Source organism: Pocillopora verrucosa, chromosome 4 (assembly GCF_036669915.1).
Source record: "Pocillopora verrucosa isolate sample1 chromosome 4, ASM3666991v2, whole genome shotgun sequence".
Lineage (NCBI taxonomy): Eukaryota > Metazoa > Cnidaria > Anthozoa > Scleractinia > Pocilloporidae > Pocillopora > Pocillopora verrucosa.
Genome location: NC_089315.1, coordinates 26,356,360 through 26,379,440, shown reverse-complemented (window position 1 = coordinate 26,379,440; position 23,081 = coordinate 26,356,360). Strand labels below are relative to the sequence as shown.

General features: G+C 39.6%; 3 protein-coding genes across 3 annotated transcripts in view; all 3 read right to left on the bottom strand.

The window, feature by feature from the left end:
- Positions 1-311: 311 nt before the first annotated feature.
- LOC131779287 (uracil-DNA glycosylase-like) lies at positions 312-2,848 on the bottom strand. The gene is made up of 3 exons (XM_059095816.2): positions 2,747-2,848; positions 1,661-1,765; positions 312-1,244 (listed from the first exon to the last, which is right to left on the bottom strand). The coding sequence occupies exons 2-3, from the start codon at positions 1,710-1,712 to the stop codon at positions 361-363; spliced, it is 936 nt and encodes a 311-aa protein (XP_058951799.1). The 5' UTR covers positions 1,713-1,765; positions 2,747-2,848; the 3' UTR covers positions 312-360.
- A 2,283-nt stretch (positions 2,849-5,131) lies between these two features.
- LOC131779277 (uracil-DNA glycosylase-like) lies at positions 5,132-6,605 on the bottom strand. The gene is made up of 2 exons (XM_059095802.2): positions 6,554-6,605; positions 5,132-6,027 (listed from the first exon to the last, which is right to left on the bottom strand). The coding sequence occupies exons 1-2, from the start codon at positions 6,603-6,605 to the stop codon at positions 5,132-5,134; spliced, it is 948 nt and encodes a 315-aa protein (XP_058951785.1).
- A 2,722-nt stretch (positions 6,606-9,327) lies between these two features.
- LOC131779284 (uncharacterized) overlaps positions 9,328-23,081 on the bottom strand; it is a 38,062-nt gene continuing 24,308 nt past the window's right edge. The window contains exons 3-14 of the mRNA XM_059095812.2: positions 21,587-23,067; positions 20,331-20,973; positions 19,644-20,183; positions 18,983-19,172; positions 15,291-18,636; positions 14,480-14,983; positions 13,876-14,093; positions 13,287-13,441; positions 12,181-12,634; positions 11,634-11,680; positions 10,734-11,133; positions 9,328-10,432 (exon numbers count right to left, since the gene is read on the bottom strand). Of these exons, the coding sequence (XP_058951795.2) occupies positions 10,399-10,432; positions 10,734-11,133; positions 11,634-11,680; positions 12,181-12,634; positions 13,287-13,441; positions 13,876-14,093; positions 14,480-14,983; positions 15,291-18,636; positions 18,983-19,172; positions 19,644-20,183; positions 20,331-20,973; positions 21,587-23,067 (8,012 nt within the window). The 3' untranslated portion in view covers positions 9,328-10,398. The remainder of the gene's footprint in view (positions 10,433-10,733; positions 11,134-11,633; positions 11,681-12,180; positions 12,635-13,286; positions 13,442-13,875; positions 14,094-14,479; positions 14,984-15,290; positions 18,637-18,982; positions 19,173-19,643; positions 20,184-20,330; positions 20,974-21,586; positions 23,068-23,081) is intronic.

Here is a 23,081-nt window from a genome sequence, read left to right as displayed (position 1 = left end):
CATTAACGCGGCGCAACTTGAAAGAATTATAGTTAGCACACTGTCGAAGAATCGTTCTGGTGACACGAGTTTCCAAGGAAAATTCCGATCAGTATCCGAATGAAACAGTTTAGTGTTGAATAGTAATTCATGTTTGCTATACTTCTGTTCCCTAACTTTCCTGAATTTTAAAATTGAAAAAATATATAAATAAATCAAATCAACTGGAATCACTGTTTAAAGAAGTAAAGGATGCAGCAGCAACTAATCACGAATTATTCTCCGCCACGCACAAATCTCAACAAAGATAGCACACATTTTTGAACGTCGCATATCTTTCTTTATTTGAACTCCAAGCTTGCGCGTGCTACATATTGTTTGTTAATATGGACAGTACCACATTTCACAAAGATCCCCATTGCAATAACCTGGGTCTTCATGTATCCTGTGGTAAAGACGGCTTGCATGCTTTTGGCAAGGTAGAGGAAGCAGGTTCCAATCTATCATGCCACGCCCTTTCTCACACAACCACTCACTGGCACAGGCGAAATAATTATGACAGAAGAAGTATTTTCCATCTGCATTTGGAGATGGGTGGCCTCCCTTCAGAATGTAGTGCTTGCTCTTATCGATACTGCTCTCAAAAGCTTTTGCATGAGATCCCCAGAGAATCCAGACCGATGGATTGGTGTTTTCGTTGGTGTAATCAATAGCTGCCTGAGTGAAATTCTCCCAAAGCTCAAGGTGAGAGCCAATTTCGTTTTGGATCAGGGTCAACGCTGTATTGAGCAGGAGGACGCCTTCCTCGGCCCATTTAACCAAGACACCATCTGAAGCATTGACACAGTATCCCCCGTTGCGGGCCTCTAGGATCACTCTCTGCACACTGGGAACCTCTGAAGGGTCCACCGAGGGATCCAAACTAAAAGCGAGGCCTGTCGCTAGACCGGGCTGAGGAGCTGGATCTTGACCTAAAATCACTGCCCTGAGTTCTTCGGGTGAAACCATATTAAACGCTCTAAAAACATTTCCTATATCTGGGTTGATTCCATAGTTCTCCACTTGAGAGTCGTACTGAATTTGCTCGGAGATGACTTCCATCATTTGCATGACGTCTGCCCGATCAAAGAAACCTTCCCACCCAAGAGGCTTACAATTGAAAGTGTAAAGTAACTCCATAAGAGTGTGGGTCTGGTAGGTTGCGGTCTCGAGTAAATCTTCACAGTCATCAAAGTGCGAATCCACGGCAGCTTTTTGTTTTCCACCTGTAAACATCAAGATCAGTTTGACGTGATATTATTGTCTTACAAGTGCCTTACTTACCTACGCTTGATCCCGAGGGAGCAGTAGTGATTCATTACTGGCCTATCTACAACATACACTTTTTGGGCTCTTAAGAAAAATCGGAAGCTGGAACATGGATGAGGGTCGCTATTCAAGAAAAATCCCTGAAGAGCTAGACAATTAAGACTGGGGTGGAGCAATTACTCTGGAGGAACATCAAAACCACACCTCCTGATGACATTTCATAGACATCGACGCTGACGACGAGAGAGATGTTATCATTCAAAGGTGATAAACGTAAATGACCAAAATTGTTGTTCCCGCACCCGTGCTGTTGGTTACATTGCGGTAAACTTCAGGTTAAAGGTGAGTAAAAAAAGCATAGTTTATCACTTACCATCACATTTGACCAAAATGAAAAGTACCAAGGAAAGAACAATGAACTTCATTTCTTCGACTGGACACGAAGCCAGACTTTTTCCACACAAGGCAACTAAAACAACTTCATTAGAAAAAAAAAAAAAAACGTCAGCTATATTGCAAGATGATCACTTGGCATGGGAGGGAGCTCTTCTGATTTAGCTATCATTTGTTCGTTTTAAGTTCTAAATGAATGATAAAACACGCAGTTAAACATAGAGAAAAGTCGCAGAAAAGAATGTATTTGTTTGTTGAACTGCCCGACTCATTAAAAAATACGTTTCGCAAATAATTTAAGAAGAGCCCCTGAGGAGAAAATTTTCAATTCTTTTGTTACACTAACACTATTATCATATTTTTAATAGCACGCGCCAGCTACCTTGGTGTTTCCAAAGGAATATTAAATATTTTCTATTGGATCTTACGTGTAAATTATTTTTGTCCATTTTTGTGAAACAATAACTTGAAGTTCTCTTTTTTAATTAACCACGAGGTTTCTGAAAAAGTTTTAAAATGTAAATCGGAAGTGTTCTTAATCCATCCCCCCAAAAAAGATTCCAATTCAAAAAGTAGAGCCATTCACCTAAGAAGGGGTGAAAGATTTCCTCATGGCCCGCAAGTAGCCGTGAGCACAGCGCATGTAAAGGAACTAAGGGTATGGGTCTTGGGGGCCTAAAACTTCCGTTTTTGTGTGAAGAAAAGTAGTGGAACACTTGACGTTTTGCCCTACGGGCATGTGTAGAAAAGCAAACGATGAATACTGTCTTTTCTCTTTCTCTTAGGGTGGAATCTCGAGGAGTTGGCAGTATGTGTTAGTTAGAGAGGCCTAAGACATCAAATTCGCAGATTTAATTTTCCTATCGTTAATTTGTGCGTACAATATATGAGAAAGGCACAAACAAGAAATGGTCTTGTTTTGGTGTTAAAAAGGCAAATACACAAACATCATATCTAAATGAATCTAAAGTTGCAAGCAAAATCTACAGTTCTGCGTATCGCAAGATTGGTTCTCGAGGACATCTAAAGGTCAATCTACAGGAGAACACGGGAAAACAAATCTTACCTCCTTCTTTTAACACCTCCAGTAAGAATGGATCCAAAGGCCAGCCCTTCCCTTTTGTAATCGATGTCTCTGAGTATCTTTAACACGTCATAGTGCAATAATGAATGAATACTTAGTTCGATATTGCGCGTGATTGGATAAGGAAGCACACGTGAACGATTTTTAATCAGTGATGATGCAGTAAGCACATGTTTTCCTCAACTGATATCATTTAGCTTTGAGGCTCTTCTGACTTGTTTAATTTATAAGTCTGTCAGAAAAGAATAACAGCTATACGCTTTTACATTTACGTTTGTGATAGAGTTCTTTGAAGGTTGAGAATCATGGCTGACATTTTTATCCAACACGCTTTGTAAAAATCAATTCAAACACCATAGAAACCGAAGATCGTGAGGACTATTCAATCTAAAGAACACCCCAAAATTTATATGTTAGTTCAAGAAATTGTAATTCTTCTCTAAATGACCACTAAACCTAACCTCTTTACTGATAGAATAACAATTGAATTATCTCTAACTTTAGTTGAAGTCTAGAAATATTACATAAAACATCCTTTGACTAGAGAAACCTTCTGTCTTGTTTTGATAATAAGAGTGACAAAACGAAATTAATATGGAAAGTAATTATCTGAGCTAAACAAAAATTGCATTGTCGATGGTCTTGCTTTCTTTCTTTGTTCTCATCATTAGACACTTTTAGGACTTGAATAGCAGTTAAAATAATAGTTCAAATTAATTCCTCTCTCTGAGCAGCTCTCGAATTATTATATTGACTTTAAAAGAAAGACCATTCAGCTGTGTTCAGAACTTATGCCAACATTGCCAGAACGCCTTTGTCAAGCCTTTATGTTCACGAATGTTATTTTAGGAGACACGGTGTCAAATATGCCATGATTGTGAGAAACAAAAGTTATAATCAAATCAATGAAAACATTTCAAGCTTATTGCGTTCTTGTTCTGTTGTCTGTGGCAACCAAGCCTCTGTTGGTTAGAAAGATTCAAATCTTGTAAAATAATATTATTATTTTGCAATCTGGGAAAACTCACACGGAATGTGTTATAATCCATGTTCACTTGATAAATTTCTGAGTCCTGAGTCTTGCTTCACCAAAATTCCTTCAAGCTCAAAATCAAAGACCATAGACAGGACGATTCAGCTGCCTAAATATGTATAGTCTTGACATAAAAGTAAAAACGGGAGAACGTACTTGAATTGCTTTATTGTTTCAGGTCTTAAACATCACTCCACATAACTTCCGAGTGCAATTGAAAGTTCTCTTAAAGCCGTTGAAAAAGAAAAGTAAAAGAGAAAGAATCATCCGCGAGTTTTCCTGTCAAAGTTTGGCCTTTAACAATTTCAATTAAAAAAAAGGCGTTCTGGCAATTCTGATATGTTAATAACTCTAAAAAACTTAAAATCCGCTCCCAAGGAGTAGTTATTATTATCTTCATGGGCTTCTAAAATAGTTGTGCATGGTAAATGTTGCCCTTTGTGTGTACTAACGAGACTAAACAGTTGTACTCTCCAGAAAGACGAAGTCAGATGTGCACATAGGCCGAGACCCGTTCAATTTCCATGAGGCCTTCATAGCGAAGGTCTTATGGATGTTCTTGCAACCCTATGTCAAGGGAGGGGGGTGGTCTTTGACTTGTGCAGATTGTGCTCTTTTCCGGGTTTTTAGGTTTTATTCTTTGATCGGAAGTGTTTTTGAAAAGGAGGAGAAAAAAATTCAGGAGACTTCGAGGCAGCTCGAAGTTTTCACAAAGGTCGACTCGATGGAGAAACATGATAAACATGGTCTTGGTCATTCTTTTGAAATAATTTTCTTATTTTTTTTTCACATTGTGTTTAAAACTTGCATGTGTCAAATTTGCGTCCTAATTAGCTTTATAACAAGCGTTTGATCGAGTAAACTTTGATTTCCATATAACTTGACGAAAGAAAGAGATCCGGATAAGCGGATTGTGGTTTTAAGTATAAGTAAATGAATGTCTTGAAACACACAGGAAATGAGCGAAATACATGTCGTAAGTGAAATCGACCACACTGCTCTTCCCCAAACCTTTTCTTAAGCGCTTCAGTCTCAATTGGAAATAGTGGCATTGCCACCAGATAAGCATGTTCGTCGACACACGTACAGGAACATACCAACCTTTTCCGTGTTGGTCGTTTATTATCGGCATTGACTATGAAACCACACAGTATGCATTCCTTTCTTCTATTTATTGTTTATTGCTTTATCATGCAGGATCCGTTCACAAAACAGTGGAGCTTTGGATTCCATCTTATTGTTTACCGTTTCTACTTTAATTCCCTAAAACAGAAAACCCGACATTTTCAGTTTTGAAGACATGCTATTGATTCTATTCATCAAATATATTTTATTCATTTCTCATAAGATGCAGGGCATGGCTGCATTTCGCACTCGTCGCCTTCGTAAAACCCTGGATCTGAATATTTTCTTGTAAATAAGCGACTTGCATGCTTCTTGCAAGGTAGCGGAACTAGGTTCCAGTCAATGGTGCCACGCTTTTTCGCGCACAGCCATTCGTTAGAACAAGTGAAGTAATTTTGACAGAAGAATTTTCTTCCAGGTGCCCTTGGGGATGGGTGACCCCCTTTAACAATGTAATGCTTGCTCTTGTCAATTTTGTTTTCTAAAGATTTGGCTTCGCTACCCCAGAGAATCCAGACCGATGGATTTGTTTCTTCATTGATATACTTCATTATTTCCTTGCTGAAATCTTTCCACAATGATAAGTGGGAGCCAATTTTATTGTGAACCAGGGTCAATGCTTTGTTAAGTAAAAGAACACCTTGCCTAGCCCAGCTTTCCAAGGAACCAACAGAAGTATTGACGCAGTACCCCTCATTTCGAGCCTCAAGGATCACTCTCAAGACACTTTGGACCTCCTGGGGATGTACTGTAGGATCCAGACTAAAAGAGAGCCCGGTTGCTAGTCCGGGTTGAGGAGCTGGATCTTGACCCATGATAATGGCCTTCACTTCATCAGGAGAAACCATGTGAAAGGCTCTAAAGATCCAGCCTATCTTAGGATTCAAACCAAGTCCTTCATTCTGGGAGTCACTTTGCAGACGATTAGAAATATCTTGCATCATCGCCTTGACGTCCTTTCGGTTAAAGAATCCCTCCCACCCCTTAGGCTGACAGGATGACTCGTAGAGGATTTCCATAAGAGTGTGTGTTTCGTAAGTCGCGGTTTCCAGCAGCACTTTGCATGCATCATCTTGCAATTCTGCATGCTTGGTGTGAACACGACCTGCTTAGAATAAAGAAGAAGGAGGGCAAGAAATGTTGTTCCATCAAATTTGAATAGGTACGTACTTATTTGGCTTCTTTAGGCAAATATAAGAACTCTGCGCTTAAGAATAATTCTTTTTAAATAATGTTACTAATTTATCTTGTTTCTAGTATTATTTGGCTAAATTCCTGATGGCAGAGTTTGTAATAGATGTGATTTCCTCCAAGTAAAGTTTTGAACAGGATTCTACTAGGAAAACCTAGATCAACGAAAATCACCCTGCTTTTTTCAATCCAAAAAAAAATTCCCAATCCCATAAAATTTCATTAGTCTACTTATTTGGCTTCCCGAAGCAGACATGAAAACTATGCACTTCATAATAGCATTATGCATCTGTAAATGGTTCTTTTTTTATCATTCTTACTTCCTTTTTTCTTTTTTCAAGATAGTTGCGTTTCCCTCCTTCACAAGGAACAGTTAAATTAGCAATATCGTAACCTTCTTTCCATAATCCAAGTTGAGGGATACTGAAATGTTAACTTACCGCCACATAAGGGCAAAAAGAGATACGCCAAAAGAAAGGCCAGGATCTTCATTTCTATAAGATTCAGCTTACAGTAACTGGTCGGATGAACACTCTTCTCTTGTGAAGGTGTCTTTTGAAATTACTTTGTAAAACTACTTGCATAAATATTAGGGACACGTACGAGCGATTGTGATAGTGAATACTCGTGTAAAAAAAGTTGTTGCCCAGCGATAAACATATCTAAGTAGACGTTTACAAATATAATGAGAAATATATCGCGATAGACTCATTGTATGTTTTTGACTCGCCCTAGGGGCTCGTCAAAATACGGCAAATAAAAATACTTAGCGATACTACACACCAAAACGTCTCATAAGTTATTTATTATCCAACTGCTTTTTTTTTTTCTACTAAGTCTTTCAGCTATTTTCTCATAAGGCGGGAAAAACAAAGCGGGTAGAGAAGCGTAGCGCGCGCAGCCGACTGGTTAAACAGGGTTTTTTTACAGCACAAAATAACCAACCATCCAAGTTACCGCTCATTACATATCACATGATATCTGTAGTCTATTCGCGCGTTATTTGTATTCTACCTTGTCATTTAGATAGTAAAATTGCATAATGGCCTGGACAGGGTGCTGGTTCATCAAGACAGGCTTTCCTGACAGCTCATTGGATCCGATTGGTACTCCAAGGTGGAGAGAGGCGAAACTGTGAAATAGAGTAGTGACTTACCCAAGTACAAAACACAACCGCCAAGAACCTGCTCGGCAATTGGTCAAACTTGAAGACGTAGCATACTGAAAGAACTCTTATTACTCGGATCAATTACTGCTTTAGGAAAGCCAAAAAAATTTAGAAACAACTTCGTTGTCGGAGATTCTTTCCTTTACTTAAAACTTCATTAATTCACCCTAGAGACAAGATAACTTTTCGCCGGTTAAATTCCACGAAACTGCCTAAATTTCTACCTGAAAATCCTAGGACTTTAATGTTGCATGTTGAACTTCATTACGAAATCACTGGATTTATAGGTGAACATTTTGGAAACACGAAAGCAGTGAATTATGGCTTACCATTATATTTCTAACCTCTACTACTAACGTATGAAATTGTAATATTCAGTGGTCCACGTAATTAGATATACACCATTACTTAATTTATTATATTACCGTTTTTACGGTACACTTTCTTTTGAATGTATTCTATATTTATGAGGGACACGTGGGACTGATCAATGAATAGTCAAGCAAGAGATTTGGTTTCTCTGACAACCCCAAATTCACTCACTAGGCATCATTTATTTCTTTCCTTTGAAAAACATGAGCAGTATTGACAGTATTGTGGTACATTTTCTTTTGAGTGAATTGTATATTTATGAGGGACACGTTGGACTGATCAGTGCATAGTCAAGCGAGAGATTTGGTTTCTCTGACAACCCCAAATTCACTTATAAGGAATCATTTATTTATTTCTCTTGAGATACATGAGCAGTATTATATTGGTATTTTTCTGAGCGTATCCGCATTGAAGACTGCATTTTCCTAGCCGAAAATAATAATCTCTTTTGTTCTCGAAATATGTAATTTTGGACAAATTAAAAAGAACTGGAAGGCCAGCTTATTATTATTAAATTTCGAAAAAGATCTTTTAAAAGAAATGTTTTGATGGAAACGGATGTGGTCTTTGAAAATATGTCAGTCTTTGAACAATTTCTTTATCACTTTTTCAGAAAACTGGAACCAGCAATTATTTCCACAAAGATATATCATCTCTTAAAAACTTATTAACGTTAGAAGCACTCAAGAAGTGGTGAGAAACACCCGAGTACGTCTCGTGTTTCTCAGTACACTTCTTTCGTGCTAGCTTTAGCCGCTTCCTGCGTGTTTTACAGAGTACAGTCAAAGCTTCTCTATTTGTTAAATGAAGACAGAATATGCGTTTTGAATTACCTAAGAATTAGGTATAATCATGTTTTCTGTGAAAAGCAGGAAAAATTGGAATTATGGCTTTCAGAACCTGATCACAATCAGAAGACAATTATATAATATACCCAGTGTTGTTTACTTTACGCCCAATAAAATATAGCTTAACTCTTTTCGAGCTGGACAGATTTCCCTCCTAATTTCCAACGGAAATTTATGTAATACACTTCTAAAACAATTACGAAAAACTTCCCTTCCGTTTTTTTTTCTTAATTTGACTGAACATTCTCTTCTGTTTTGTTCTATTACTACTTCAAAAAATTATACCCCCATTAAAACTTAATGAAATTGTATTCATGCAGGTAAGATGTAAGATTCAATTTGAATTCAGCTCGATGAATTTTAAGACTTTTACCATGAGTGACCAGCCAAGACAGAATTCTTCTTTACAATATCAATACACCATCAAGTAGATAGGTGGTCAAAATAATAAAAAAGAAATGTCAATTAGGAGATCATTTTTTAATTTAATACAAAATTATCCGAACTAACATCATAAGAATTGTATGGCAGTAAGGGGAAATATTAATGAGACTTGGAAGTTGAAGATAAAATTTGCATCTTGAGACTTCTAAAGCGACAAATTTAGAACTACCTTAAGAGGACTTTTCGATTCTCCCCATTGCGCCCCCAGCCTTTTGAGTTCATGAACACCACTTGAAATGGCAAACCGAGAAAATCAAGGCCTCTCAAGGTGCACACTTTAAATTCTTTGGATTTTGCATTGTGCCAGATTTTCAAGCACACATGTTGTAAAGACAATTGAAAGTTCCTCGAAACTTAATAGCTGCAAAATATTCATCGCGATGATCAGGATAAACCAGTTGACAAATCATTTGCTTTTGAGTGGAGATTAACATAATGCAATTTCCATAACTTCTATAATTTTTCAAAACCAAAAGAAGCATAACTGGTTCTGGAAACAGGGAAAGCAAGTGAAATTCAACGAGTAGAGAGATATTCCTTTCGAGTTAAGCTGAAATCCTCGAAGTTTCTCATTTATCCTTCCTCAAAAATTATCATTTGTGCCAAGGATTCGAGCTCTTTATGAGTCAGTTCCAAAAACTATGTTGGTGTTTTAGCTGACGAAATATCGCAACTACCTAGAAATCGCTTATGCCGTGACTGAACTGCAAAAAAAAGTATCGGCAACATCTTAATGTACGTTCCACACTAACTAAACACATTCACATATTCTTTCAAAATCTCATTTTATTCAAGTCGCATTCTAAATTTACCAGCAAAACCAAATTGTTATATAATGACTTAAGGCAGTCCAAAAAGGCTACAAGGCAATGGTGCTTCTACCTTGAAAAATCAATGTTTCCGTTCTTTCCATCTCATTCCAAAATATAAAAGAAATCAAACGAAAAACAAATAAAGGAGGAAAAACAATTTAGTTGATTCTATCATGTTATGGTCGAGATCAGAAATTTAAATGATCAGTGGCTCTCAAAAAATTGTTTGGGCAAAAAAAGAATGAAATAACAGAAAAGAAAAGGTCGGCTATGAACCAGCGACATCATGTCTACTATCAAATTTGTCTCAGTTGACTAAAAAAAGAACGAGATGTCAAAAGGAATCTTACCAGAAATAGTACCAGGACGAGTTTATCAGCGAGAGATTTTTAACAAAAGATCTGTCTAGTGACTATTAAAATTCACTCTGCGCGTGCAAAACTTAAGTATTTCAGGCGAAAGAGAGCATAAATTTTACCTAATTTTACCCACGCATTCTTCTGAAAACGTATCAGTTGAACAGCTAATCGCGTCTACCTGCTTTATTTGCCTAAAATACAGTATACCCCTTAGATTAATGTGATCAAAGTGAAAAAAGAAAAAAATCCAAGCAAAATTTTTGAAGTTATTCGTTCCTGTATTCAGTCCAACTTTTCAACCATTGAAGTCTTCTTCCTAAAGAAAGGCAGACAATGAAAGTTGTCATTAAATCGTCTACTTGGTAACCTAATGCTAAGAACACATTATGCATAATTTAGAGTTTTAAGCAAGTCTACAATTCTTGCTATGGTTGGTAAAATTTCTTTCGGTAAATTTTCTCGATCAGTTGAAATTTTTAAGACCAAAAGTTTCAAGAAGTCTAAAGTACATGGTGACGTTACAAAACACAGTTAAACAAGGCATAAAAATTTTCTAAATGTCTTTGTTGTGAGTACAGTTAAGAAACAAAAACAAAAAACAAACTATCGGTACTCACCCCAAGAAACTCTCCTCACTTCCATCTTCATCAACATTCTCGCCATAATTCACTTCTTCCGTAATTCCTTCAATACAGGAGGTGGCTTCATACAGGGGGTTCTCGATTGCTGGAGCAGAATCAGCACCTGGAAGGGTACAAGCTGAGTTGCACAACGGATTCGCAATCACGCAAGCACCACTCATGCCTGTAAGATTGTCGGACCCATAAAGAGGGTTAGCTACCACTTGTGAAACATCTGGGTCAGTGCTCAGACCAAGTGACTCGTAGAGTGGATTTGATGTGAACATTTCGACTTCGGGTTTGAATCCAGAGGAATTTAACTCCGTCTCCATGTCATGGTCTACTGGGTCAGACGATCGCCAACTGTTATTGGCGTGCCCGGTGTTAGCATCTCTCACTAGGAAGAGGGCAAAGAAAGCAAGCGACTTGGTAAAACAATAATTAACAATAATCTCAGTACATTCCTTTGATTGAACGCCATTGAGTCAAAGGAAACTAATGCTTCTCTAATGAGCTCAAAAGGGAACCCAAGTGATGTGACAGAGACTATGAAATATGAACTTAGCCGCAAACAGCAAGTAAACAGACTTTTTTAAAAGCCTCCTTAACTAGGTTCATTTCCCGAAATCGTGTTGTGTCGCAGTCGCTTGGAAATATCCTAACCCTTCATCATCAACCCAAGATGTGATCTGTTACGTATGGCTATGGTTTCATACCGTTAGATTACTCAGTGTATCCAACAGCGGAGCCAGATGGAAAGTATTGCCATTTAATTAGAAGGGCCTTCTAACAAGTAAAACGACATTTCACGAGCCAGTCAAAACTCAACGGAGAGAAGAGTTAAGGAAGAAAGCAAAATTGACAAGAAACCAAACTATCAATCAACGCTTTACTTACAATGAGTCATCTCAGTATCTTGGCGCCCACTTATTTTGGTAACAATCCTAACAAAAAAAGTGGGCAGGTTAGTGTTTTTGCTTAAGTTACGATGTTAGTTTGACAATAGGCCGGTGAAAAGTCAAGACGAAGCTCTTCTAAATAACCAGGATAAAGCTTAGACTAGATCCATCTGTGCTGATATAACCATTCTGGCGCTGGAATGGCTGCGACAGCGACCCATTAATTAGACAATAAATCACATATGGAACACCGGACTTAGGCAATGCAAAAGCAAAATAAATTATTTTCGAGGGATAGTATATTCCAAATCGTATGTCTAAATATACTACTCTATTTCTGCAATACTGGTGGATTGGTAAAGATGGTAAAGAAACCGTTTTATAAGGAAGTTGGTGTGCAAAATCGCGCGGAAAGCGCTCTTAAATTAGTTTTGTTCCTGTGATGCCTTTAGGTGCGTGAATCTTTTTGAACGTGCGGTGAAAATTGCCGTGAAACGCCTTTTCTTGCCCTTAACGGAAACATCCTCAATTTCAATTGTGCTTACCTTTTTCTTCTATTTCTGTGTCTCTTGACGACATATGAGGCAACAAGGACTACCAGTACGGAGACCACGCTTATACATACTGTTGTTATTATTCCTGTTTCCTGATCAGGCCTCTGGTTTGACGCAATCGTGATTTTTAACGTGGTCTCATCAGGTGACGCCAACAAAGCGCCGCCCGAAGGATTTTCCAATTGAACCCAGATAACCCCCTCTGGCGCTTGCCTTCTGTCATTGTCTACGGTGAGTATAAAAGAATCGTTCCACTGACCGTCCTTCATAGACACCTCCCCAGATCTTGGCCATATTAGATCGAGGCTGTCCGAGGAATCATTTTGATACAGCGACCACTGTACAGCAATGTCACCCTGCGAACCTTTAGATCTTCGTAGAAGAATCTCCAACATGGTGACCCTCATCCTACGAGAGACTTGGATGCCTCCATCTAAGTTGTACCCTATCGAAACGAAATCATGAAGCATTACAAGAATGTCATAGCGGTTACAAATGTTATTTCGATACCATTCATTTCATGAAATAGAGTGTAGCTAATGATTAAAGACGATCAATCCACCAAACACATAGAGGACACATATTTATGACATCATTATTATTTCTAATTTTATAGGAAGTTGGAATTAAACCACGCCACTGATACACAGATGAAGCACGAAATAAATTATTTACTATTAGGAAACATTAAAACAAACACCCACTTACGAAAAACAATTAGAACGAACATGGCTTATGTATGGTAACGGAGCATTGTAAGAGATGTTATAGACGGGTGAAAGAGAGGCACCGCACAATAATTTTTCGTCATCAACACTGTCTTCTTAAAAAAAAGTAACTGATCGATTATTTTTCTAAAATGAGGAGAGGGGGGGGTATAATGTCGTTTATATGCTATTTTCTACTCTATTTTGGGAGTACGATATTTGCTGTTGATACCAAATGAAATTCGTCCAGAAGGATGCAAAGAACAGATCATTCACAGAAATACAGTTTGGAATGAAAAGGTAATTTTAGGCTTCTTTGAGCAAATATTGTACAGACTTAAGAATCAATCTACAATTCATTTACTTCGAAGGCAACTGAACTTTTCATACTTGAGTGATTCTTCCCAAAGAGAAGTAAGCCATGCTGTGCCTGGAAGGAGAAGAAGAAGGCGAACTGAGTCAGGTGACACACGTTCACTTCTAGAAGCTTGACCGACCGGTTCACTCGACTCCAGGGCTCTGGACAAGTAAGTTTTGCGTCAAACCTAAATGAAAAGATCATACATTAAACTCTAAGATTAAGTTTTCCAATAATTTCGATCATATTTGAAACAAAGAATTGACGCTTTGAATCCTTGCAACCAATATGCATGTATTCTTTCAAAGTTACTTGTTTGCACATTTACTGATGTGTATGTGAAAGAGTACTGGTGGTAATAAATTGTTACGCCTCGTCTTAGAAATGCGTCGAGTCAAAACTTTTCCTAATGAGGACTTAAAATTTGTTTTCTCTTAAGATATCTTTAACAGCCACTAACACAACGAAAGGCCGTGCAAAATCACAAAGAAGTAAGATACTTTAAGTTAGATTGTTATTTAATATAAAAAAAAAGCCAGGTAAAAGCATAATTATTAAGTTTGTTTCATTCAAGAAACGAAATATGCGACAAAAGTATATGTATAATTTAATAATTTTCACCAAGTTTCATTCTTTGGATCCCATAAGAACAACACAGGATCTATGTCTTTCTCTGTAACTTCATTGTTGACGTGCTTTTTGTTGGCTTTTACCAGGTTGTCCACGTCATAAAACATGGTAAGCTTGATAGGTTTAGCAAACCGGAAACCTTCCTTCACTGTATTGTTAATAGGATCCAGGGCTTTTATCTGAAAGCTGTAGTTTCCCAGCATAAATTGCTAAAGAGGGAGAAGAGACAGCGCAAAATAAACGATAGAGAAAACACTTGCAAAGTACATGTATATGGAAATGCGAACATGATCATTTTGTCCAAATTCAAGACAACATCCACACTCGGCTATATTGGAAAGATGAACCACAAGTGCATACGCCAAATTTCCCAAATTCTTACGGCGCATGTACTCTGTTCAAACTCATGGAAAAAACCTCTCACATAACCTATAATACAACCACGGCTCATGGGTGTTGATCATATCTTTCTTGGTTACAAAGAGTACAATTTGCAATAAAACATAAAACAAAAGTTTACCTTGGCAAGTAAGGACTACCACTAATGCTTTGTATGTAACATAATACAATAGCATGACGAGTTACATTAGAGTACCTTTGGGGCAGTTCTTTTCGGGTCGCTGACTGGACCCTCTTCAGTTGTATTTTCTTCCAGCGTTTTCTCGTCCAAACTGTAACATCGTAGTTTTACTTCTTCTTCAACAGCACCTTCAGGGACACTCAACGTTCCGTAGGTTTTTCCTACACCCCCGTCTTTACGTGATCCATCATCGTTCACGTTTACTGTGTCAAAGAAGAATGAGGCTTTTGATGAATTATCAAAGACATATTCAGATTTCCCAACCACGATTCCGTTAGATGAAAGATGATCGGATAGTAACCCAGCACCGTTCGTTGCACGCACTGTTGCGTAATACTTTCTTCCAATCTCGAGTGCGTCCTCTTTAAATTTTGCACGCCATATGGTGGCGTTTATTAGCTCTTCAAAGTCAGTTATGTCGATTAAACCAGGAGCAGTCCCCCACGCTACCTCATATGAACTTACTCCACTTTCTTCGTCGCTGGCGGCGAAGTAAGCAAAGATGATATCGACAAAAGCCTACCAAAGGAAAGTTATTCGAATTATATTTAATATTCCGTCATATATTCTGAACAGGCTTAAAAGAAAAGTCCAACAATCACGATTTGAGAAATACCTTAAGGAAATTACTGTGCCCTTTCGCCTACACTAATATGAAGGATTTAGTTTTCAAAACTAAACAAAACGACACCCATTAAACAGTCCATAAACTCAAATTAATCTTAGCATATATACCATATGACTTGTAAGTAGTCACTTGCATGTATCCGTTTAGAACTATCTATTTAAGATACCGACTCTTTCAGATCTAGAAGACAGTTCTCACCTGAAAGTCCATATCTGGTCCCATAATCCCGTCCCTGACATATGTCATCACAGGTGGAGTGGAGTCTATTGTAACGCCATTACTATGAGCGGCTGAACACATCCGGGCTCCATTGCAGGCAATAACTGTGACGTAATACGAATCACCATGACTTAAGCTCAGCCCAAAATGACTTCCATTTGGCCTCATTCCTGTGCTTTCGCACATGCGGATGTTGTCTGCCATTGGTCGAGTGCCAACACACCAGAAGTACTCTACGATATCGCTTTCATTGTCCAGGAAATCAATCCACCTGGCATGGATCTCCCGCGTGTTATTAGTAAACTCTACATCCGTATCTTCAAAGTTTCTTGTTGAACACTGGCTGTCTTCGCCAAAGGTTGAGTTCTCGGAGCAGTTCATGTTTTGATCAGTCCCCAGTCCATCATAAACCATGCCAGGAACAGGAGCGGTTGCATCAATCACAAAAGATTCTGAAAATGAACTTTTTGATTTGCCAGCCCGTGTTGTTTCAAGAAGCTCGACACTATAGACATTTTCGGGTCCAGAAACGAACAAAGAGCCACGTCTGATGTGAGCGTTTATTCCATTTGTTTTGTTGCTTAGATATATGGTGGAAAGACAGGACGTATCATCGCATATATCTGTGGTGAAGCTGGAGGACTCGTTGTCAGGAGGGGAAAAGCACAACTTCTCGTCGCAGACTGAGCAAGCGTTAGAAAAGCCTCCAAATGACTTTCTTCCCAGTTCACATGGCAGACAAGCTACTGGACGCAAGCTCTGTAGTTCAGAAATAGTACTACGAAAATGGTTCACGGGACAATATGTTGCCATGTAAACTCTTCCTGTACTTAGCCACTGATCATTCTTTGGCCAAGTAAGAACGCCCGGTATTCCAAATAGAATCATGTCGCCTTTGAAGGAGACAGATGTTCGAGTCCCATAACTATCAGCTCGTAAGCCACTTTCCCGCGCAAGCACCGACCCTAGATTGAGACATTCACTGCTCTCGTTACTCGAAGTGGAATGATCTGATGTTGTGTAAATTCCTTGAAAGCCAAGTAGCTGTAACCCTTCACCACCACGCATTGCTTCGAAGCCAAAAGCAATAATGAACCCTTCTTCTCGAGTGTTTACATCAAGATTTCCACTCAATTCATCAATGTGGCCCCCAGCTCGGTACCTACAAACTTCATAGTGAGAATTTGAAGTCATGTTCAACTGAAATACTTTCAGTAGTCTTGCTGTCTTGGATAATACTACGAGTGCATTGGTCTTGGTGAGGTACAAAGAAAGAGGTGCCACTTTGGTTGCGGAATCAGTTATACAAATTGTCTTTCGAAGAGTCAAAGTCGTTAATGAATATATCATGACACAGCAATTTCTTCCATCGCCGGCGGCTATCGCCATAAAGTGTTCATTTAAAGAAATGGATTGTCCAAAGTTTAGATGCTTCATTTTGTCTCCAACGGTCTGGGCGAAAATCCATTTTTCTGACATGTTTCGAAAAACTGCTACAACGTTGCTATTAGTGGATAATCTGGTGCCTCTTACGGCCACTACATTGTCATTTAGAGCAAACGACTGTCCCAGGTAATCTGCCCATTCTTCACTTTCAGGGCAATTTGATGATGGAACATTTTTACAATGTCCAATTATGATGCTTTTGCCTAGCACACCATCCAGGTCATCGGATGTACGCTTGTTAAGATAGAGCTTACCATTCACAAGAAAGCCTGTCGTGTTACGGTAAGAAGATATCTTTACTGTGGCATTTGAATCAGACTGATCACTCAAAGTAACGATGTTTCTTGCTGTTTTGTTCTTCAAGGACTGAAGAAGCACTTTTCCAGTACTTCCTACAGCTAAAAAATCTTCTGCCAGAATGGCCAAAGAGACACCAAACTCATAGACTGGTGAGGTGGGCTTAAAGTGCGTGTCACTTAAGGCATCCAGGGTATTGCTGGGATGTTTGGCACAACACGGACCTTCAAGGTCAGCAAAGCCGGGGATGACCTTCATTATTCTGGAATCAGTTGTGCTGTTTGTGTCGTTTCCGCCACTTGTCACTCTCTTGACGACTATTTTAAAATCAGCTGTAGGGCTAAACAGATCATGTTCGAGAATGAAGTTTGTTGAATAAGCGGTGGAGTTCGACGTGGCACTGTGAACAGTGAGTTCTAGCTTCGCTGGAGACGATATGAAAGTGATATCACTGTTTACAATACTCTTATTAACTGGAGGAATTCTCAGGTTTGGCCACCACCGGAGGTGCTCATTCTCGGCTGCTTTGTCGTGGATGGTGAGACCACGGGTTTCCGGTGGACTAGGTTCCATTCTCACTCCATCGCTAGAAGCTTCAGAGAAAATACCACCCTCGTTCCATAACCGAACTATCCCCCGATACCTCATCCAAGGATTTAGGGTTATACTTCGTACTGTGACGTTGTGTTGAGCAGAGAGCACATCCATGAAGGGCTGCTCTAAAGACTCGCTATTCCAAGACTTGTCCTGAAGTAGCCGAGGTACGGATAGGTTGGAAGACAATTCGGTTACTGCTATTTGAACGCGTAAAAGTGAAATTTCATCTAGATAGCTTCCAATAGCCTTCCACCTAAATGACAAACTTTGCATAGTGGCCTTCCAGTCAGTGTCAGTGAGATTGCTCGAACTGAAGCTTGAGATGTCAATTACTTCGGTAAACTTTGGTGCAACAGCAATAACTGTGCATGGCTTTGATATCATTTGCCTTCTCAGCTTGGCTCCGTTAATGGCGTACACAGTAGAGAAAAGAACCGTTCCAGTCTTCAGACTGTTGACAATTGCTGCACCTCTTGTTTTCATTCCAACTGACCTCATGGGCACCACGTCACATAAAGTTCTTGCTGTACCGACGCACCAGTCATACTTCAGCATGCCACTTTCACGGTCTTCAAACTCTTCCCAACTAGAAGTTAAGTATTCTTCCAAGCATCTCAATGTGATGGAAGGGCCGTTGGCATTATTTGTTGACGAATTAGAGACGTCTGCTTGTAATAGGGAAGCATTCAAATCAGTTCTGTTTCCAGGTGACGGAGAGGAAAGGGTACTATCATCTTTCTGTATGGGTGGAGTCAAATCGATCAGAACACCTCCACTGGTATTCTCCGTTGACAGGCCAATCGCATTCGTCCCTCGAACGATAGCGTAGTACGTCCCACCATGCTCAAGGTTAAGACCATTGACAGTAAAGCTTGTATTAAGTCCTGTGTCGACGAAGGTGGTTACTGAACAATTTAGGGGAACAGAACTAACACAAACCTCATATTTTGTTATACCACTTTCAACATCCATGAAATCTGACCATCTGTAAGAGAGAAAAAGCAACGAAAAATTGTTCTACTTGTACATTTAAGGTCGATTTATTTCCGTTCTAGTACTTTACCGGTGTTCGTGGGGAAAATATTTAATTAAAAAAATTATTCCTTTAGATTTTTTGTACTGTACTGATTAAAGAGAGGGGACTTTTTAGAGACTGAGCGTTCTTATGACTTTCGAAATATGGATAAATAATTCGACACTACTCAAAAGCAATGGGTAATGAACGTGTTATTTGTAAAGAAATTACTTGTAAAGACGTAACTTAGCATAGCATATAATGAGAGCGATTGTAAAAACACAAGCAAACAGGTAACAGTCACGTTTTACGCTACCTTACGACTATCTTTGTAGGATCCGCTTGATAGATGATATGTTCGTTTCCAGCACCAATCCATATTTTGCCTTTTTCCGGTGGGTTGAAATCCACAGTGAATCCGTCAGAGAAAGCCTCTTTTGCAAGACCAGCATGGTTTATGGCTCGCACAATAAACACGTACTGTGTACCACGTTCGAGATCCAAACCTGTAATAAATCGTATGTTAGAACTAGCAACTATTTTTAGGAAACTAAAAGCCATGGCTCCTTGTTTAAAAAGGTTGTATCATCCTTTTCTTTTTGTCCTCGTGTCCTGTTATCAAGCGATACATGTGCTGTTTATCGTAAAAAAAGAAAAAAAGAGTTCGGAGCTCTCCCTTTTCGTCTCTATAGTGCAATGAAGTTTGCAGTAAGAGAACAGCTTGCTGGTGGCTTATCTACCGTACATGTGGTAGGCTATTTCTCATATCATGGCGGAGAAACGTTAATTACCTTCAACTCCTCAACTTGCTTTCGAAAGCAAAGTTGAAAAAGATTGGCTTCCTTAGATATTCAACACGATGATGGAAAGGTAACCATCATTATTCGTTATTGGTAAGTAGAGCACATGAGTTGATACATGAAAATACTCGCTACGAGAAAAAAAAGATGTCTTACGAACATAAACCAACTCCTCACCTGAGATGGTGACGTTAGTGGTTTTCCCAGTAGAAGTGAAAGGCTGAGGGCAGTTAGATAGGTTCCTCTCATGACATAACGCGACTTTGTAAGAATCTATACCAGACTCAAAGTCCATAAAGGCAGACCAACTTGCACTAACGTCATCCTCTCCATTAACATAATTTCTGTCTGACCCTAATCCATCGACTACAGAGCCAGAAGTCGGAGGGGTGTCATCTACCATGACGCCATCAGATTTGAGTAACGATGTAACACCTGCGCCGTTGGTTGCTTTAACGGTGACAAAGTAACGGTAACCATTCATGATGGGTTTAGAAAGAAAGTAACGAATTGACGTGCTATTGTTGATCAGTTCAGTCTCCTTGACGAGATCGCATAAACCAGGGGACAGTCCTGCGCACCAAGATAACTTCACCATGTCACTTTCGAGGTCGTCGAAGGCGCTCCAGTGAGCAGCGACGAGGATTCTACTCTGCTGATTATCGACATCCTTACCTTGTGTATTGCCATCCAGTACTGTGCCTTCATTGGTAGGACCTAGTAATTTAATAGCAGAGTCAGCATGGGCAGTTGACGTATATAACGACGAATATCTCGTTGGTTGATTTATGACCGAAGAGAAAAAGAACGATCTTCATTATTGAAATCTCATTTTGTTGAGACAAAGTAAGTATCAAAATTTACCTGTTTGGTCAAAAAGAATCCCCTTAGATGTTTGGATGTCACTAGTTAGACCTGCCCCGTTCTCCACCTTCACTGATACAAAGTAGGTTTCTCCTTGGACTAGGGGTACATCCGCGAAAGTGTAAGCTGTGGTGTTATGAACCATGGTAAAGTTCCTTGTGTTACATTTCCCTGATGTAGTTCCAAGACAAACGTACGAAGTGCGAACACCACTCTCCTTGTCCCAGAATCCCCTCCACTGAGCAGCAATAACGGAGCGAGTGTAATGTTTTGTGTCACCTTCTATGGTTGACTTAAACATCTCTGCAAAGAAAACTTCACCCATTAAGGGAGGTGTAGAGTCCAACACAAATCCATCCGAAAAGACCTCTGCGGAAACTCCAAGGAGATTTACCGCTTTGATTTTTGTTAAGTATTTGATTCCTCCTTTAAAGTCCAGATCAGCCATACAAATAAATGTCTGGTTGCCTACATCCAAGTTACGCAACAAACAGTCATTGGAGTCAAGTTCAGAGCAGACGGAAACTTCGCTCTTCAGAATGCCACTGTCGGGAGCGACAGCATCCCAGCGAGTGCAGTAACTGTCTTTCGAAAGGAGGAAATCAATGTCATCATCACTTGAGCCATGCTGCAGGTCGCGAACCTAATGAATTGACATCTATGGGTTATTTCATTTTCATTAACAAAGTTAATGGCCAGGTAAAAAACGTCTTTAGTTGCATAAAACTCGTTCAAAGGCCGAACAAGAAAAATTAATCCCCTCTCCTTTCATTTTTACTCAAAATTTATTTTCGCAACACGCACTCGTTATTAATAGAATCCCGTCGAACAAAAAAGCGCAATTTCCTCACTACGTTTTTTTTAATTCAAATCATTTACAGAAAATAGTTTGTACACGGAGGTAGCATGTGATCTGCCACAGATCTTATACTTCTTTTTCACGGTCGTCATCATCACATGTTCGTCACAGTATAACTGATAGTGTTCGATCGTCCGGAGAGGGTAGCCCTGAAAAGGGTCGTTGTCGGTAGTAGCGACTGACGTTTTGGCAACCTGAGAGCAACTTACGATCAGGGTCAAGTGGTTAGTTGTTTTCTGTCGACCTGGACTTAGTACATTCGAACGACAACAACTGTTGGCTCAACAACTCACTTGACTCTGATAAGGACTGCCGCTCAGCTCGTCGAAACTTCTATCACTTTTTATCTCTAAACCCAAATGAAGATACCCATGTCGACCAAGATTACTTTACTTACTCCTGAAAGAATTGGCCCCGTGTTGTCAACTTTGAATCCGTCTGAAGAAACGGTGGAAGAAATTCCTACGTTGTTTACGGCTGTAACGGTAACAAATATTACTATTCCCGCGGGAAGTGGTTCCAAAACCTGTTGTCCAGCTCGCATCTGATCCATGACGTAGGTAGGGGAAATGATGTCGCAGAAGCCCTTCCCAGTTCCCGCACACCAAGTATACCCAGCGACGCCTGATTCTTTATCATGGAAGTCATCCCAGTTGGCATAGATGTAGGTGTCATCTGCTTGGTAATCAATGTCTACAAGCGTCTCACCATCTCTCACTTGGCCATATTCTGGTGGCGTGGTATCAATCTTGACACCATTAGAGGCTGCTATCGAGCTGTAGCCGGACACACCCGTCGCACGTACGGTGACAAAATATTTTACATCGTGATTCAAGCTCAGTCCTATAACTGTTCCTGATAGCTTAGTTCCGACACTATCAAAGTCACTTACATCACACGATCCTTGGTTTGTTCCTAAGCACAGTTCGTACTTTTCGATTCTCCCATTGACGTCTTTAAATGGAGACCAATTTGCTGACAATTGAGAAGCAGAGCTTTGATACTCGATGTCATTCCGTTTGTGTAATCCGTCATACACAGTTCCAGCCGATGGACTCAAATTATCCACAATGAATGGATTGGAAGTGGCCTCGCTGAATAAACCGGCCTTATTGAAGGCATGGATAACAACGACATACGAAACGCCAAATTCAATGCCTAGGACGTCGATATTCGATGTCGTATTGCTGCCAACGTTTACATATGGACCAAAACAGATACCTTTGGTAGTTGCTTGACATACAGCCCATTCGTAATGGTCTAGAGCACTCTCGTTATCTTTAAACCCATACCATTTCGCCTTCACAGTATCCCCCTTTTTGAAATACACAGTTCCTGGAAAAGTTCCAACTGTCACGTTTCCAACTGATGGTGGAGTTGTGTCAATTAATAGAGGTTTGGTGACCACTGTTGTTGTTAATTCGGCTCTGTTTGTAACCATTAGCAGAACAAACACGTGAGTACCAGAGGCTAATGGCTCATACAAGTAGTGTTTTACATTCGTGGCATCTAAACTAATAGGATTCAAAGCGACGATATCACACGAGTTGTTGCTGGTACCTGCACACCATTCAATGAACGAAATACCACTTTCTGCATCAGTTGCTTTATTCCAGTAGAATTCTAAATATCTGTCATCCGTCTGAACGATGAACTGAGACTTGCCTATACTTTTCTTCTCTGCCTCAAAGTAAACCCCTTTCAGAACAGCCGGTGAGCTATCGACAATGATACCGTCGGAGTAGATTGCTGTTTTGAAGCCGGCACCATTAGTTGCTTCCACCGTAATGAAATACCGCAAGCCCTCTTGAGGAATAATGGAATGATAAACGCTTGTGCGCAGGCCAGCTGAGGTCATACTTTTTAATTCGCACGTACCTATAAATGAAAAG

Coding starts and splice junctions, on each gene's coding strand:
- LOC131779277 (XM_059095802.2), bottom strand. CDS start 6,605: ATGAAGATCCTGGCCTTTCTTTTGGCGTATCTCTTTTTGCCCTTATGT. Junction 6,028..6,553: donor CTTTTTGCCCTTATGTGGCG/GTAAGTTAACAT, acceptor TATTCTAAGCAG/GTCGTGTTCACACCAAGCAT.
- LOC131779287 (XM_059095816.2), bottom strand. CDS start 1,712: ATGAAGTTCATTGTTCTTTCCTTGGTACTTTTCATTTTGGTCAAATGT. Junction 1,245..1,660: donor CATTTTGGTCAAATGTGATG/GTAAGTGATAAA, acceptor TGATGTTTACAG/GTGGAAAACAAAAAGCTGCC.